The sequence below is a fragment of the Athene noctua genome, chromosome 5 (assembly GCF_965140245.1).
Source record: "Athene noctua chromosome 5, bAthNoc1.hap1.1, whole genome shotgun sequence".
Taxonomy (NCBI): domain Eukaryota; kingdom Metazoa; phylum Chordata; class Aves; order Strigiformes; family Strigidae; genus Athene; species Athene noctua.
In genome coordinates this window covers 28,828,887-28,845,143 of record NC_134041.1, presented here as the reverse complement: position 1 = coordinate 28,845,143, position 16,257 = coordinate 28,828,887, and the positions used below count along the sequence as shown (strand labels likewise).

Genomic DNA, 16,257 nt, shown 5'->3' with positions numbered 1-16,257 from the left:
TCATGTCTTATTCATCACATACAATAATCTCTGATGCAGGTTCTTCAGCTGTTTGCTTGTTTCTTACAGACAGCAAGATTAACTAGATGGACTGACCACACACTAGAACAAACAACTTGGCCGAGAGGAGGTACAGGAAGAAGAAGAGAGCCTATTATAAGAACTTATTGCCCAGCAGAGGAAGTACTGCCGAAAACTTGAAAAAAGTGGAAGGGGTGGAGATTTAACTAATCAGAGAGTGATCCTGCAGAGCTAGAAGCCAAGCCACTTGCTTTAGTAATAAGTTCAGTTTCCTGAACAAAACATTTCTACTCTTACAGCCATCAGAAATTCAGAAAGTCGTTTAGGTTACTACACAAGATAGAAAGTTCCCCTATTCAGAGTTCCTCATAGTGCAGGAAAAAGTTAAAACCAAAACAGGATGCCAAGAATCAGCCTGCTAAAGGTAGAATCTCCACAGTTGAGGGTTGGGTTTGGGTTTTTTTCCTATTTCTTCCTTCCTTTCTGCAAAACAGAGTTGTTGAGTCAGAACTAGAAAAAAAGATACATACAGGCCTCTATTAGCCTTTCCATTACTCTGGCATCTGCAAAGGGACTGAACTGTTACTTGAAGGAGGGGTTGACTTAAGACCTGCAAGAAGACTTTGCACAAAAAGGAAGAGAACATTAGAATTATAAATAACTCAGTATGCTAAAAAAATATGAGTGGTCAAAGCTGCCACTGTGATAAGAGAAATGTGTCAAGATTTAGACTGCATTAAGAATACTGAAGTTAATCAGATGAACCAACTAAATTTTATTTTTTTTTCAGTCTAAGACATGGTCAAGAGGATCATGCAAGTTGGATAAAACATCCCTAGGAAGGTACAAGCGGCACCAACATCAATACCAGTCGTGTATATTACCTTCATCATGACTCACATACTTTGGCTCCAGACTAACATGCTTAAGTATTCATCAGAAAGACCTACTAAACGTCACATAATTTCTTGTTTCAGTCTTAAAATACAGGTGAAAAACAGGAAAAGTTCCAGCTTTCTTTTCAGAAGGGTAGCTCATTTCTGTTGACAGCAATATAAAGCCATGGAAAGGAAAAGACTAGGAAACAGTAATAGTTAAAAATTTGAAAAAAACAACAGGGAATAACAAGTTACATGTTTGCCTTCCACGGCCTCTCTGCACATCAGGTATTGATTCGAAACTGAGAAGAACCTCAAATTAGATGATGATTTCCTCTTTGTGTGCCACAGGTGCAATTTAAGTGTATCAAGTTCTATGTACCACATCAACAGAAAGAACTAAAGGCTGTGGCTAGGGATGATGGATATGTAGAAAAGGGTGAAGAGCAGAGCTGTGTGTTAGCCAACCTAAAACAACAAGACAAAATTCACTAATATTTGAAGAATGCTAGCATTAAGAGGGATTTAGCATGCTAGAAAATGGCACAACTTGTGCTGATGAAGGAAGCAAGGTTTAGAAAATAATCCCTTTACTGCAGACATAGTAAATTAACCCTGCCAAACAAGGAGGATTTATTTTTTTGCAAAATATCACTTAATTAAAAAAAAAAAAATCTAAATACTGCAGTTTGAAAGGTGAACTGCATTTAAATAGATGTGATACTCTCCAGACACCACACACTCCACAAAAGCTCCTACTGATCAGCTTTCCATACAGCAGCAAAGTGAAGGCACCTTTTGAAGATGGGTGTCAACACTTACCAAAATCAATTACATGACAAAAGACAAACGTGGGGGTGTGCTTGGGGTTTTTTGTTAGTTTGTCTTTGCAACTCCCACATGTTACTTGCTCTCCAGCACGTGGAAGGGAACTGGCACACTTCAGAGTGCAGAGCAGTTCTGAAAAACCTCATAAAAATATTCAAATTGGGGCTGAAACTCTATAAAGTAAGGCAAGTTATAAGTTGGAACTTGCTCTCCATCTTAACTTGTGGGTCTGGAAGCAAGGTAAAGAGTTTACCTCTACGATCACGTTGGCCTCGCTTCCTAACCTAAAGAAATCAAACTGACAAGATCCAAGCCCAAAAATCTGAACAAGAATTACAGGTTTTATTATGTTACAAAAAGCTAACACATAAGAACTAACGCATTATCAACAAACATCAACTGTGCTAAAACTGTTACGCTGAATGCACCCGATGAGAAAATCTTAACTATTCACATCTCCTTTCTGGCTAGGAACCCAAATGAAAGAAGATTGATAATTAAACCAATTAGAAATTAAACCAACTTACTTGCAATATCCTGTACCATTTTGATATGGAATGCACTTTCCCTCATTAACACATGGCTTGGAATCATCCATACACTGCAAAGCTGAAAGAAAACAACAGTCAAATCAGTAGCCATACATGTTAAGTCAAAGTTTCATTAGCATATTTAGGAGAATGAAAAAAAATCTTACAGTAAAAAATTTTATGACTGGAACAAAAACAAAGACACTATCACATATTTTAATTTAATCTCTGGCAGTGTCAAGAGCCAAACTGAAAGAAGAATCAGATACAGATTTGTTCATCAGGCAACTAAATGTTTTCAGAATTTCTTTTAGGTAGATTTTTCAAAGCAAAGCATGAAGTAATTTCAGCAATCTACAAAAGACATTCATGTCAGCACTTGCGTATTTTGGGTTGCCACCAACTACTACTTGCTGATCAAAATTCTGGACTGAAATTCTCTGAAGAAAGAAGCAACTACTCCTAAGCCTTCTTTCAGATTATTTTGTCTCAAATTCTTTCCTTCTTTTCTACTATCTCCAGGGACACTTGGCACTGAAATAGGGGCATCTGTCCCTCATAAGCTCATCTGCTATATGTTTCTAGCAATCCAAAATTTGCCACAACATCATTACTGTTCTGGCATTCTGATTTCAGTCAGGATTGTGTTTGGGAGTAAGTGAAAACAGAGATGTTTAAGACTTTCAGGAGAGAATTTGGTATTTCTGAGGACAGTATTTCTATTTGAGCTACTCTGTAGCTAAAACTTGACATTTTCAGCAGTATGTTTTTAAAAAAGTATTAGGTGTAATACAGTTCAGGGCTGGTCAATTTTTATCCAAGTCTACTGGAAGCTCTAGTGAGGCCTGTTCTGATAGAAGCACCACAACAGCTCCAGCTCTGGCAAGTGCTTGTCTCTTCACATGGACCTGAAGCAGCACACTGTAGCTATTTCTGAAGTGACCAGAAGTGTGAGAACTGTGGAAGCCCTGCAAGAGCAGAGGGCACTCTAGAACCACAAAAATTTAGCCAGTCCACCTAGACCACAGCCTGCCACTTGAATAGCACCAAAGTAGTGGATAAAGCTCTTGGAACCAGAAGATCTGGGACTTATCCTATACCTACCCACATACTGAGAAGTCACAAGCTCTTCCCAGCCTCCAGTTCTGTCTCCTGGCCCCCAAAACACACACACTTCCATGCCTTTATGTACCCTATTTCAACAACCTTACTGCATTCGGGAAAGCATTTAACCAATCTCAGTTAAGGGCACCTAGAGGCACCAATAACATCCAACCACTGAAACTGTCTGCTTGTGTATCAGCTGCTGTAGAGCAGATTGCCTTTTTTTTTTATTTTAAGGATTTTTTTTTTCCTCAAGAGGTATTACATTTTCAATTATATTCATCAAGGGGCATCAGGGAAAACTGTTCCAAAGCACCAAAGTTTATATGTTGGTGACTAAGGAATGGGGCCCAGAAACAGAAGACTTAAAGCATTGGTCCCATTAAGCCCTCCCTGCAACCAGCACAAATTCAGTCCAGCAATTAGACAACTTGGAACAGACTCCATTTACCGCTATCTGGGGCTTGAAGTGCTATTTCTCAATAACCCTGGAGTACGTAAACAGGTCACATGCACTATGAGGTACTATAGGAGCATTTCACACTGGCAAGCCCTATAGAGAATACAGTTAAACTAAATACAGTTGCCCGGGAAAATTATCAATATTTCCCACAACACAAGTATGCCTGTTTCTGTTAACTCGATTTCTAAAAAAGGGGCACTTGGCATTGCTTCTGCAGAGCTCTCAGGAAATGAACAAAATTCCTCTCTGAGCCCCTTTCAGATAACCCCTGAGGTCAGGGTTACTAAGCGACAGAAATATTAACATGGATTTTGCACAGAATTCCCCCCCACCGTGGTCAAAAGCACTTATACTGATTTGCACCTGTCTGAATTTTTATCCCGTTTAACAGCAACATTCACAAGGCTTCAACTTCAAGCTTCATCTGCTTCTGTCTAACACTACAGCAGCTTGTTTTCACAGCAAAGATTAGCTCCAGTTTGCATAGTTCAGCTACACTGTGTTCAAGAGAAACTGCAAAAGGACTGGAATGATTCGGACTTCTCTTACCACCTATGCTACTCCAGTGAAATCGAGAGGGTTAAAACAAGCCTTACCACATTTCAGAGGACCAGGAGGGGAAGCAGACTAGGTATTCTCATCTCACTACCTTGAATTTTCATTCTTTTCACACCAATCGAGCCAGTGAAGCAAATACTCATAGGATTATTTCTTTTGTGCCCATGCTTTCAAACACAATTTTGTAATCTCTTCAAGTACCCGCGTCTCCAGTGAGAACTGAGCAGCCAGTTGATTTTGTAACCCACATAGTAAAAGCTTAACTAGCACTTGGCCAAAAACACCTCCCAGCACAACTGCAGAGGGGAACATGAAGGTGACAGCTTTCGGGGTCACGGTAAGGGTCCAAATCAGTGATTCCTGTTCAACTTGCTAGGCCAAAACCAGACAGAGCAGAGACACTTTAGCAAAGTAATGATTAATTTTCTCCTGGTTTTTGACAAATTATTCCTGCTTTGAACTGCTGTTTAGCAGGTCATTAAACTACTACTAGTCCTTAGAATTCTTTAAAAGAGACACATAGCGAAAGGGCCAATGCAGGCAGCTAAATATATATTTTGTATATAGTAAATTAGAAGTGAAAAAAAGTTAAGAAAACAAAAAGGGAAAAAGACTCTTTTGTACTTTTTCAGCTTAAGACTAAAATAAGCTGAATAGAAATACATTGAAATGCAACTAAAGCTGAAGTGAATGTAAATGTAACCATATTCTATTGAGTATTAAAAAGTAACATGACCACTTCTCTTTAAAAAAAGAAATCACAGGGGACATTGAAGACTACCGTTCTCACAGTAAAATCAGCATTTCTGTGCACAAAGCACTGTCTTCCTGTATTTCACGATATCTTTAACAATTTCACAATGCATGCAAAACCAAGGCATTTCAACATGACTTACTTCAAAAGCTACTTTTCTGCTACTCTACCACGTGGTGCTCAAGACTTCATAGCATCAGAAACTTTACGTTCTACCTCAGTCAGCATAAAAAGTATGTTTGGCTACATCCATTATGTTAACTGTAAATACTTTGGTGTGTACAGCATGAGAGAAGACAGCCTTCTCTTGAAAAGATAAAGCCCCTTTTCTAGAAGTCATATATAGATAGCATCAGCAAGGTGCCAAGGCTCTGAGCCTAACAGACTGCTTTTGACAGTTTTCTTCCTTGTTTAAAAAACAAGCAATGGCGAATTACTTGGTGGCTTTCTGGACTTGCTCTAGCTTGCCAAAACCACCAGAACTGTCAGAAGCTGGGTTAGCCCAAACCAAGCGCAAGCAGTGATGTTTCAACTCATTGCACTCCCATACAGTGGAGGGCTCAAGCTAGTATGCCAGCAGGTCTTCAAGGGGAAATCACACTGCTGCTTAATGTATTGAACTGCCCTGTAACTTTTATCAGTCCTTTTGGGCATATTATGGGAATATTGGGAAGACACCTCACAATTACCAAAAGACTGGCTTCTTATGAAGTGGGCAGGTCACCACTTTGTGAAAGTACCACCCAATTTCTAGCAGGCATTGTAGCCAAGTTTCAAAGAATTCTCAGACAAAGGCTCTAAGTACATGTGAGATGACTGTTATTACACAGCCTAGAGACCATACAAACCTTGCACATGCTTCCATTTAGACACAAATTCTAACCTGACATTTAACTAGCCTACCGGGACTATTTTCCAAAGCGAGAGGGGAAAAACAGGTAGCCACTGCTGTAAAATGAGCACAAGCAGAAAGCATTACTCACAGAAACACTATAGGAAGTACTATGATTCTCAACATCCAAATTCAAAGCTCAGACTTAACTGGAGCACAGTTTCACCCAGGTTTAATCTTTTTTGGCTAGAGAGACTGTTAAAGCAAATCTAAGAAGAAAAGGAAAGTTCTATTTCTGTCTCATCATTCTTCAGGATGTCAAGAGGATCTGGAAGTTGTGATTCAGTTTCTGTATCTGCCCACTATAAATTAAGATACTTTCTAGGCCACCAAATTAAATGAAATACTGAAGGATTAAGATCAGAAGCTGTAAGAGTCAGAGTTCAGCTTTTAAGAGAGAAGACTGCTATAGGGAAACAGAGTCATAACCAGGGAAAATCTGAAAGGGCTTTACTGTAAATACTGAAAGGAAAGTAATGCCAATAAAGTCCTCACCCACAAGTTCAGAAAAAGTCAAACAGAAATAAAAATGCAAAATACCAAAACAATTAATGCTGTGAGGAAGAAACGTTACAAAGCTGGTTTCCTGTAGCTTTGTGGTTGATTATCCTGCATCTAAGAAGGTGCAAGCTCTGACCAAAGGTTTTACTGCAAGGAAGGAGAGAGTGACGTTCTGACAGAGACACATCTGAGCTGCTGGTACAGCCTTCTCCTTGGGAGGACACTATATGGATCTCTCTCTCCTCTTTCTGTCCATAATTATTCCATTAAATTCAGAGAAACTAAGTATCTTTTAAGAACCTAGATCTCTGTCATACTTGGTTGAAACTTGTCCATAAGTTCAAAAGCTCTCTTGGGGGAGAGAGTGGAAAACAACTTGAACATAGAAGAAAAGTCAGGCTAAAAAAACCCACTAAAGACTAGAATGAAAACTAAAGGACAAAATAGGTTTCAATAACCTTTATGTAGTCAGTGGATTTTTCTGTCCTGACTGACATTCATGAGAAACAGTCTGTCATTTCAACCATGTTACTCATTTTATATGCAGAAAAAGGAGGAAAAAGGATTCAAAGCCCTCAAAGAGCAGCAACACAGGATACAGAGGGAATCTTTATGCAAGCTCAAGTTACTTGCCAGTGGTGGATCAGCTCAGAAAGAGGACGACAGTCAGCATGGTCAGAAACACCAGCTACCCTACAAATCAAGGGGTCTCCAACTCCAAGGGAGCAAAAAACAGCTTCTGATTCCCTTCAGGAAAAACAAAGTGTGAAAATAGAAGCTAAGAGAAAATGCTGAAAAACAAAGCACAGTTCTGGAGGAAGATGGGTAGGTCCTCAATGTGCAGAAAGGGACAAAATCCTTCCACAGCAGAACCTCGCACCACACAAACAGCTGAAACAGCTGGTAAGGAATAAGAAGCACTGCACATATGGAGAGGATACCCAAAGATAACCAAATTTTGGAGGAAAACCACAAAGGAGTGATAACTAATTATGCCATTCACTAACCTCAACAGATTATAGTTCCAGTGAGATTATAGACGAGGGAAACACCCACTAGTAAAAAAGTGCTAGCTGAAAATATGAAAGTAATTTTTTTTTTTTTTTTAAGAATAGATTGCACATGGAGGGAGGTGGAAGAAAACTAGTAAAAATCCTTACTGTGAAAAAACAATTTAAGCCTTATATTCAGCTCATATTTAGAAAATGTTAACATTTGGGGAATTTAAACAAGCCAACCAGTTTGCACTTCACAGACAGAGGGTAGTAGTTAAAGACAAAGCTTGTCTACAAGACATGGAAATAGTCTGTAAAGTAAAAATGCTTTAATCAGATTAGTAAGACATCTCCACTGTTTTTACACACAAAAGCCTGAAATCAATTGGATAATGCAAGATTCATCAACTGAGAAGCTAAGCAGAGCTCAGAGGAGTGTGAAGGCACTCAGCCAACATCCTGTACCTTTTGAGAGAGAAAACCCCAATATCTAGTTTCCTTCACTAACTTCTCTAGACGTGTAAAGAAAAAAAACCTAAAATTAAGTGGATTTCAGAAGAACAAGCCTGTAAGAAGAAAAATAAAATAAAATCAGATTTGTTTGGGGTTTTGGGTTGTTTGGTGTTGTGGTTTTTTTTTTTATTTGAGAGTGTTAACAGCAAATCTGACTACATTAAGCTCTCGAACATACAAAACTGCATGCCCTGCCATCATCTGTTTCAAATTTCTCCTCCAAACACCTAGGAATCAGCAAAAACTACTAATTGGCCCTCCTAAGAACAGAGCGGGGAACCACTGAGCAAATTCACACGTGAGTTGAAGTCTTTCTGTCAGGGTCTTGGACCTAGAAAGCTGCACTGTTATTTCTATCAGATACAGCTATAGTTCATGCCACACTTTCTATTGAAAAACTACCAATAAAAGCTCAAGTTATAATACATATTGAATTCAGGATGAACCTGTAATACAGTTTGAAAGTCTGTCACCATATTCTTCACTTCCTTACAGCTACTGTTCTCTGCCTTCCCTTATATTCAGTTTTTCAAAGCTAAAATGCCTAAAACCCAGAACCGAAAGATAAAGTATTTAGTTAAAAAAAAAAAAAAGTTTTCAACAAAAAAATGAAGGGAAGGCAATTAAAGAGCTGAAGAGGTATTGGTGTTTCCATGGCAATCTGGCAGACGGGAGCCATGCTCGGGTCTTCTCCAAAGTCTTCCGTCATTCTCCAGCACTAAATCTTTATTAATCTGATCATTAAGCATGTTTGCCCGTGCAGAAATGCTAGCCCACTACTTGCGCTGAGCAGCGCTTTTGCAGCCGTCCAGGGTGATGTCAGAGAAACGAGATGAAGACTTGCTGCACGGAACAAACAGCAGACGCCCTGTGCCATTTTGAGATACAAAGCTCTTTTTTCATCCTTGGAGCAGTCTAAAAAAAGGACATGTGCCCTAGGAACAGACTATTTTCTAAACAGAACGAACGATTATTTCTGCAGCTCTCAGATGACCATGTTTAGAACGATATAAACACTGTTTCTTCTAGATGGGCACTGACAGCCCTTGACTTCTGTTGGCAAGATGATTTCAGAGTAAATTCACAGAAACTATGAATATAACCACAAAAACACTTTTAAACATAGATTCTTAGGGAAGTTCTTTTTTTCCCCCAACATGGATGACATTTCCCTAGTGTCCCAAAGAAGGGGTGAAAATTAATAATCACTGTATCATTCCTCCACTTAACAGTCATTAGCCAAGAGTACAGACTTAAATAAAATGATGTTACATCTGGAATTACAAATTGTGACCGCTTGGTTTTGCCCTTAAGTAAGATTCCCAAGTCCAGAAAAAACAGGCTGCCGAAGTCCTGCTGCCACTTTTTCACCTTCTCCTTGTGCTGAGTTCAAACACCAGCCGCTGGTCCCCTCTCACAGCACAGATCTCTCATTTTTAAAAATGGTAAGCCGAACAGAACCAGAGCACACTGAAGAGAATTACCCACTCACTGCAACAGCAGCAAGACACTTAAAAAAAAAAAAAAAAAAAGAGGGAGGGAGGGAAGTAACTGTGGAAGCTGACAAAAACCCAACCCATCCACTGTAAGAGATTCTAATGCCAAATGCCACCAGAGGCAGGAGTCCTCTTTTCCCAAGGATTCAAGTCCTGAGAACGTCAGCAAGAGGATCTTCATGTATTTTTAATCTGACTAAGTGATGCCCTGCAGGAAGTGATGCGAGTGAGCCAGATTCTCATCACGCTCCCTTTTGAAAGTCTAAATCAGTATCTTTGATAAGAACAAATTTGATAGACAGTAACACCTTCAAAAGATCAAGTCAGACTTGCTTTTCTGTAAGCAAATACCTATCAAGCAGACCGGCATTGTCAGTGTTATCCTAAGTCCTCTAAAATTTCACTGTTGGAAGATCTCAAACTGCATTCTACATCGACTCACTACCTTTGTGCTGCTCTAGACTAAAACTGCATTGCAACCTGTTAGACATACAGACTGACTGTCAACAGCAACCTGGTGAAACTGGGCTTAGCAAAACCCAAGTGTTAATAAAGACAGTGGGTAATTAGGGCAGGCTTTGCTAGTGAGGATTCCGGTTTCACCCACTGCTGTCTGATCAGAAGAGGAGCAAATCGTTCACAGCAATTATCAGGAGAGAATCCTCACCAAAAGCGCAGGTGTTGCTGCCCCACCCCAGCTTACTGCAACTTCAACTGCAGCCTTTTGCAAAACTAAACGGCTCAACTGGAAAAGCAAGTTACTACACCATTGGGCTTGCACGATGAGGTAGAGTTGAGTAGTCCAAACCATAGCACTTAGTGCATCCAGGAGCCTCCTATTTATTGACCAAGAGGGCTGACATCAGATACCTGCCCTCTCTTGCACAAGAGCATCAAGACAGTTGAATATGCACCTGAAAATACCCTTTCAGTGACTTCATCTTTCCCTTTCCCATTAATTCAAGCCACAGCTCCCACTCCCAAGAACCAGATGCAGGTCAGTATCTCTTGAAGAGTAATTTTCAGTCTAGATTTGTCATCTCTGACAACCAGCCTTTGTTTAGCACTAGGAAGAGATTTCAACCACGACGCCAAAACTTCTGCAGCATGGGAAAACCTCGACCAGCCTGGTAGGTATTCATACCCAGCCAGGCGACACAAGCCATACCACAGCTACTTCTCCTCTCAGCCCTGTCAGAGAAGGAATTGGTAGGCCTAGCAAGAAGCCGGTAAGTTGCCGGCTAAGCGGACATGACATTTAGTCTTTGCAAAAGAGTATTTTGCTGTCTTACTGGACTGCATAAGCCATTGCCAGAAATAACAGTCCTATTACGCATCACACCTCTACCCTACCAAGAAAACCTATTTCTGAATTCTTAAGACACCTACCCTTGAAAGATCCTTTATTTTTCCAGTCCCTTTCAAGCAAATCTGGCCCAAACACATTTATGAAATACGCTTTTTTTGACTCCAACCATCTTCTTGAAACATATTTGTAAAACTACGTCTGCCAGAATTCAGAGGGGGAAAAAAAAAACCCCAACGTTTCTCTCAGGAGACAAATAATAACCATTTCAAAATCAAAGCAGAGAGATTGATTAACCTGATGACTACTCTGTATCCAAGACAGCAGCAGCAGTCAAAATTCTGCAGATGCCAGCTTCCATTACAAACCATACTGAAGAACGCAATTGCTGAAATTATCAGCGTCTCACTTGGTCATGCACTAAACTTCCACTACCACTTTCTCCCATGGCTGCACTCTTCCCAAGTCATCTGAAGAGCGACCCATCCTCTCAGGAGCAAAAAGGAAGAACGAATAAGTAGTCACCTAAGTAATCAATGACTGCTGCGCCTTGATAGCTTTAACGCGCTGCAAGGCTGCACGTTACTCTGGGAGAGGCATGAAATCCATCACACCCCCAACAGTTACGGCTGCGGACCACATTCTCCAGCCCGGCTGTAAAACATATTGCAAACGCCACCATGTAACAGGGAACTGTGATGGAAAGCAGCAGTTTCTTCAGATGTGCACCCATGGCTTCATCACGGCGGAACTGATTAACAGCTCAAGGAGGAGGACAGATAGAAATTCTTTCTGGATGTGTAGGTATTTCCTCAACAAAGAGGCCAGAACGAACACGATGCATAGGTATTTCAAACGACGGAGAGCAGTAAACCATTTTCTCCCGTGTTTTCAAGTCAAAAAATCTCAATAACTCGAGCCGTTTTTGCAACTGTACATCTATCACTGCCATGCACTGCCCGCAGCGGACGACTGCCATTTCGGTTTTCCGTTACGTGTAAGCCCCTACGGGCAGGACCCGCAGCCCCCTCCGCGGGGCGGCCCGGCCCGGCTCGGCTCGCAGGTGAGCCCGGCTCGGGGCGGGGGGCGGCACTCTACACAAAGAGGCGGCGGCCCCCGCGGGGACGCCCCCCACGCGATGACACCCCACGCGCCGCCGCTGCGCCCCCGCCGCCTCCCCACGGGACCCGGGTCCCCTTCCCCGGCCCGCCCGAGGGAGGAAGGCGACACCGACGCCGGCCCGGCCGCGCTGGAAGCGGCGCCGGTCGAGGGGCCGGTCCTCCCCCGCGACGCCGGGCCGGGCAAGCGGCGGCTCCGGGCAGCCCCTCAGCCTCCCGCGCACCGCCCCCGCCCCGCAGGCCCCCGCAGCCCTTCGCCGCCGCCCCCCACCCCCATCACTCACCGGCCGCGGGCTCGGCGCGGCTGAGCACGGCCAGCACCAGGCCGAGGAGGGCGGCGAGCGCCGGCCCTGCTCCGCGGGCCATGGCCACGGCCGCTCCCGCCGCCACGGGCACGGCGCGACACGAAGCGACGCGGAGGGATCTACCGGCCGCCGATGGCGCCCGCGGCCGCCCCGCGCGGAGGGACACGGGCGAGACGCACCGCCCCCGCTTCCTCCGCTGCGCCGGCCGCCACGCCCCGCCGCGCCCGCCCGCCGCCAGGGGGCGCCCGCCCGCGGCCGGCGGGGCAGGGCCGGGCCGGGGCGCGGGGAGGGAAGGCAAGGCAAGGCCCGCGGGACACGGTGTCGCGCCCCCGTGGGGCGGTGGGAGCGGTGGCGGGTGCCCACGGGGGAGCGCAGCGGGGCGCTCCAGCTGACGTGCTGCCTTTGCGGAGAGGCGGGGTGCGGGCAGGTGCCGGGCAGGGGTGATGGCGCGTTGCCCGAGGGCAGGCACCGACGGGAAGGGAAACCCCAAACCGGCAGGAGGCTGGCCCCGGTGGGAACGGGACCCTCCGGAGCGGGTCTACGAGCTCAGCGCCCCACGGCCCGGCCTCTCGGCTGCTTGTGCTGCGAAAAGCCCGGGAGGAGAGCCGGGTTCCCACGGATGAGGTCCTGGGAGGGCAGCAGCTGAATTCAACCTCAAGATCCCTCCCAGTCCTCAGCCGTCATTTAAAGTGTTAAAAATCCTTCTGCCCCGCGGACTGAGAGCCCTTTGTGTGCGGTGCTGACACGACAGACTGGCCCGTGAAGGCCGGATTGTGCCGGGTTCAGGAGAATGAATAAACCTCACTGTTTTCCCCCTGTAATTCACCAGGTCCCGGAGCTCCTCCCAGCATGGAGCTGGATGGCCAGTGCCCTGCCACCACGACGATTTTTCCAGGTATGCCGATGCAACCGGGGTGATGAATCCTGCACAGTGGCCAGAGCTTCCCATCGCTGCTCTGACGGCCACTGGCAAGCAGAGAACGATGCCTCGTGGCCACGATGGCCGTCCTGCAAGCACTGCTCCTGGCACACCTCTCTCCCACAGCTCCTCACCTGCTGAGGTGGAGGCTGGACCCCCAGCGTACCCAAAACTTCCCACACATAAAATTATGGGTGGCAGCAACCAATGCTGAGCAGGGAGTTGAGGAGGGACAGGAAGGAATGTGGCTGGAGCAAGGAGGTCTTGGGTGTGCGCTCCCCAATGCAGCTAATTCAGGAGGAATTCTGGTGTTTCACCAAAAGCTGCCATTTCCAGCTCCCCTCGGTGCTGAGCATGACTTACTATTCCTGACCTTGAAGAGGCTGATCCTCTGCTGTCTGTGTTTCACTTGGCCTGAGCAGAAGCCACTGACCCCCAGCGCCCGGATGGCATCGGCAGCCGCCCCGGCCAGCTCCACCTGACAAATGAGTCTCATCGGGGGAATCCAGCCTGCATGAGGGAAGGCTTTGATTCTCTCCCATGGGACTGGGGAACTTGCTGATTGCTCATACCTCTTCACTCTGATCCTGCTCTCGTGGGTGCACGTGGGCTCAGCTGCCCACAGGGGAGAGCATCCCACGGCAGCTCTGTCAGACAGAGGAAAGGGATGAGAGCAGCCACCAGCGTGTCCTTTATGTGGCTGGGAGGGACTGGACCTGGACAGGCAACATGGATTTTGCAGCCAGGGAGGCAAGGGCTAAGCTGCCCACAGCCACCCTGGCCAGGCGGGTTGCCCATGCCAGGAGGGAACATGCAGGGCAGAGTGGGAAGGGGACAGGGGCAGGCACCCCAGTGTGTCCCCATGCCAGAGCTCCTCAGTTCCCCATTATCCCCATGGGTCCATCATTAAGCAATAAGCTGTTTGCAGAGGAGTTAAAAACATGTTTCAGCATTGCTTCATCTTATACGTCCCGTTGCAGTCCCATTAACACCACCATATGCAAACAAGCAGAGGTAGCACACAGCCCACCAGCCAGCAGAAGGAACCTGGACACAATCTTCCTGCACACCATCTCACCCACAGTTTCCCACCCAGAGATGACCAGCAGCCAGCACTGGAACTGGAGGGCTCTGGCAAGGGTTTCCACAGTTACCATCTGTTTTCCACCGTGCCTTTCCCTACTTTGCTTGTGAAGGGTCTCATCTGGGTGTGGGAGCCAAGCCCTGGCTGCTTGGGGTGGTCAGGCGAGGCGGGCAGGGTCGCAGGCAGAGTGGCAGGCAGGGTGCTGGTGGCTGGCAGAGGGCTGGGTGCGTTCCGGTGCTGGAAGCAATGCCAACTGAGGGATTAGGAGAGCTGAACAGACTTCATATCCACCGCATCGCTAGTTAAATGGCCCTGCAATTAGGGAAATCCTGGCACTTTGGCTGACAAAGGCAGGGAGATCAAGCCCTCTTTGCAGCTCCGTGTTATGAGTCTCACTCCGCAGTGATTTCCATTGCCTGCTCCACAGAGCAGTGGCACACTTATTTTGATCTCGGCATGTGCAGACTGCTCTCCAGCCCCAGTGCTCTTCAGGCTCTCTGCCCCACTGCTTCAAAGCCAGCCCAGTGTGCTGGCCCTCAAGCCACCACCGGCGGGTGGAGGTGCTGGGCTGTCACAGGCAATGTCGGGGGCCAGGGACCCCCCGGATGATGCCAAGTGACTGATCTCTGCAGGCGGCATGGCTGGCAGTGAAAGGGGGTGAAGGCGTCCTGCCCCCTGCCTGTGCTCGCTCCGCTCAGGGAGGAAGGAAGCCCATGGGGACAGGATCTCCGAACATCCCATGTGCCACATTGCTCTGCAACCAGGGGGACGCTGCCAGGCAGAGATGTGCCAGGGGGGCTCTGTTGTGCTCTGCCCAGCTCCCCTCGCAGAAGGCAAAATGTATTTACACATTCTGTGGGGCTTTCTGGGTGTCTGTCTGTAGTCAGTGAGTGGCACGGCACTTCTCCTCTGTCCTTCACCTTGGAGGAACCACTGGTTTCACCAGCTTTGTTTCAGCTCTCTCGGAATGGTGTTTTCTTGCAATAACCTTTCAGTGACATTGCTAGTGGTTCAGGCATTCAGACCTCAGCTCAGCCCACACCCAAATGCCTGCCTTACATCCCAGTATTTTACACACCCAGATTTGCCTCATTTTTACTTGCCCCTGGTCTGTGGGGTCTTTAGCACATCCTTGAGTCGTATACCCCAGCTTACTCTTTTGCAAACAGGAGAGCTGGAACCCTGTTAAAATGGAAGCTGAGGGTATTTCATAGTTGCAGGATGTCAGCAACCAAGAAGTTTAAGAAAAGCAGGAGGGAGAGAGAGAGGCTTCCAACAAAATCCTCAGGGCTGGCAGCCTTGTGCTTGTGCTGCAAATAGCTTGTCCTGTGGCTCATCTGCTAACTCTTAACGTTCACATGACTTGGCTTATGCCGTGATTACCTTACCTGCCAGCTAGTCTCGTCTTAAAAAGAAACAGAGAAGTGCAAAGGCATTCCTGCATCAAGCCCTGCAGGAATGCGCTGGGCGAGCTGAGCCGCCTCTGCCGTCCCACTTAATCGCCTGGGGAATTCATACCCTCTGCTGCCCTCGCTCTCAGCAGCCCCTAGAGTATTTATACGCAGATAGAGCTGCGTAGCTTTTACCAAAGTTGGTCTGATGTACAGGGTGGCCACAAGGCTCCCGAAATGCTTCTGGCTCTGGGCATGTGATGGAGCAAGGATTCACTGATTTGCGGTCACCCTCCAGGTAGCAGCCAGTGCTGTGATAATGGCTGGTGTGGTGGTACGGCTGCGACTCAAGGAAGGGGCAGCTGCTTGGCACTGCTCAGAACCATCCTTTGGATGCCTTTTCCGTGTCTGTGCCTGGGACTGGCTGCGTGGATGGAAGCCTGCTGGTCTCCCTCTAGATCAGCAGCTGCTGGGGAGCTACAGCAGTGCTTTGCATCAGGTAAACACCCCGCTCCTCTCCCAGCACACACACGGCCCATGCAAGCCACCCCTCCAGGCACCTCTTGCTGTGGGCTGGCCACCCAGGCACGGCCCCCATCAC

At 46.2% G+C, this 16,257-nt stretch overlaps 1 protein-coding gene across 2 annotated transcripts in view; it reads right to left on the bottom strand.

The window, feature by feature from the left end:
• Positions 1–12,407, bottom strand: part of NOTCH2 (notch receptor 2) — an 86,776-nt gene extending 74,369 nt beyond the window's left edge. Inside the window, exons 1-2 of one of the 2 annotated variants that reach the window (XR_012633696.1) lie at positions 12,242–12,407; positions 2,255–2,336 (exon numbers count right to left, since the gene is read on the bottom strand). Coding sequence is in view for 1 of the 2 variants with exons in the window: in XM_074906822.1 (XP_074762923.1) it covers positions 2,255–2,336; positions 12,242–12,323 (164 nt within the window). In the remaining variant the exon portion in view is untranslated. The remainder of the gene's footprint in view (positions 1–2,254; positions 2,337–12,241) is intronic. The other variant, XM_074906822.1, reaches the window with a different exon arrangement.
• Between the last annotated feature and the right edge of the window lie 3,850 nt (positions 12,408–16,257).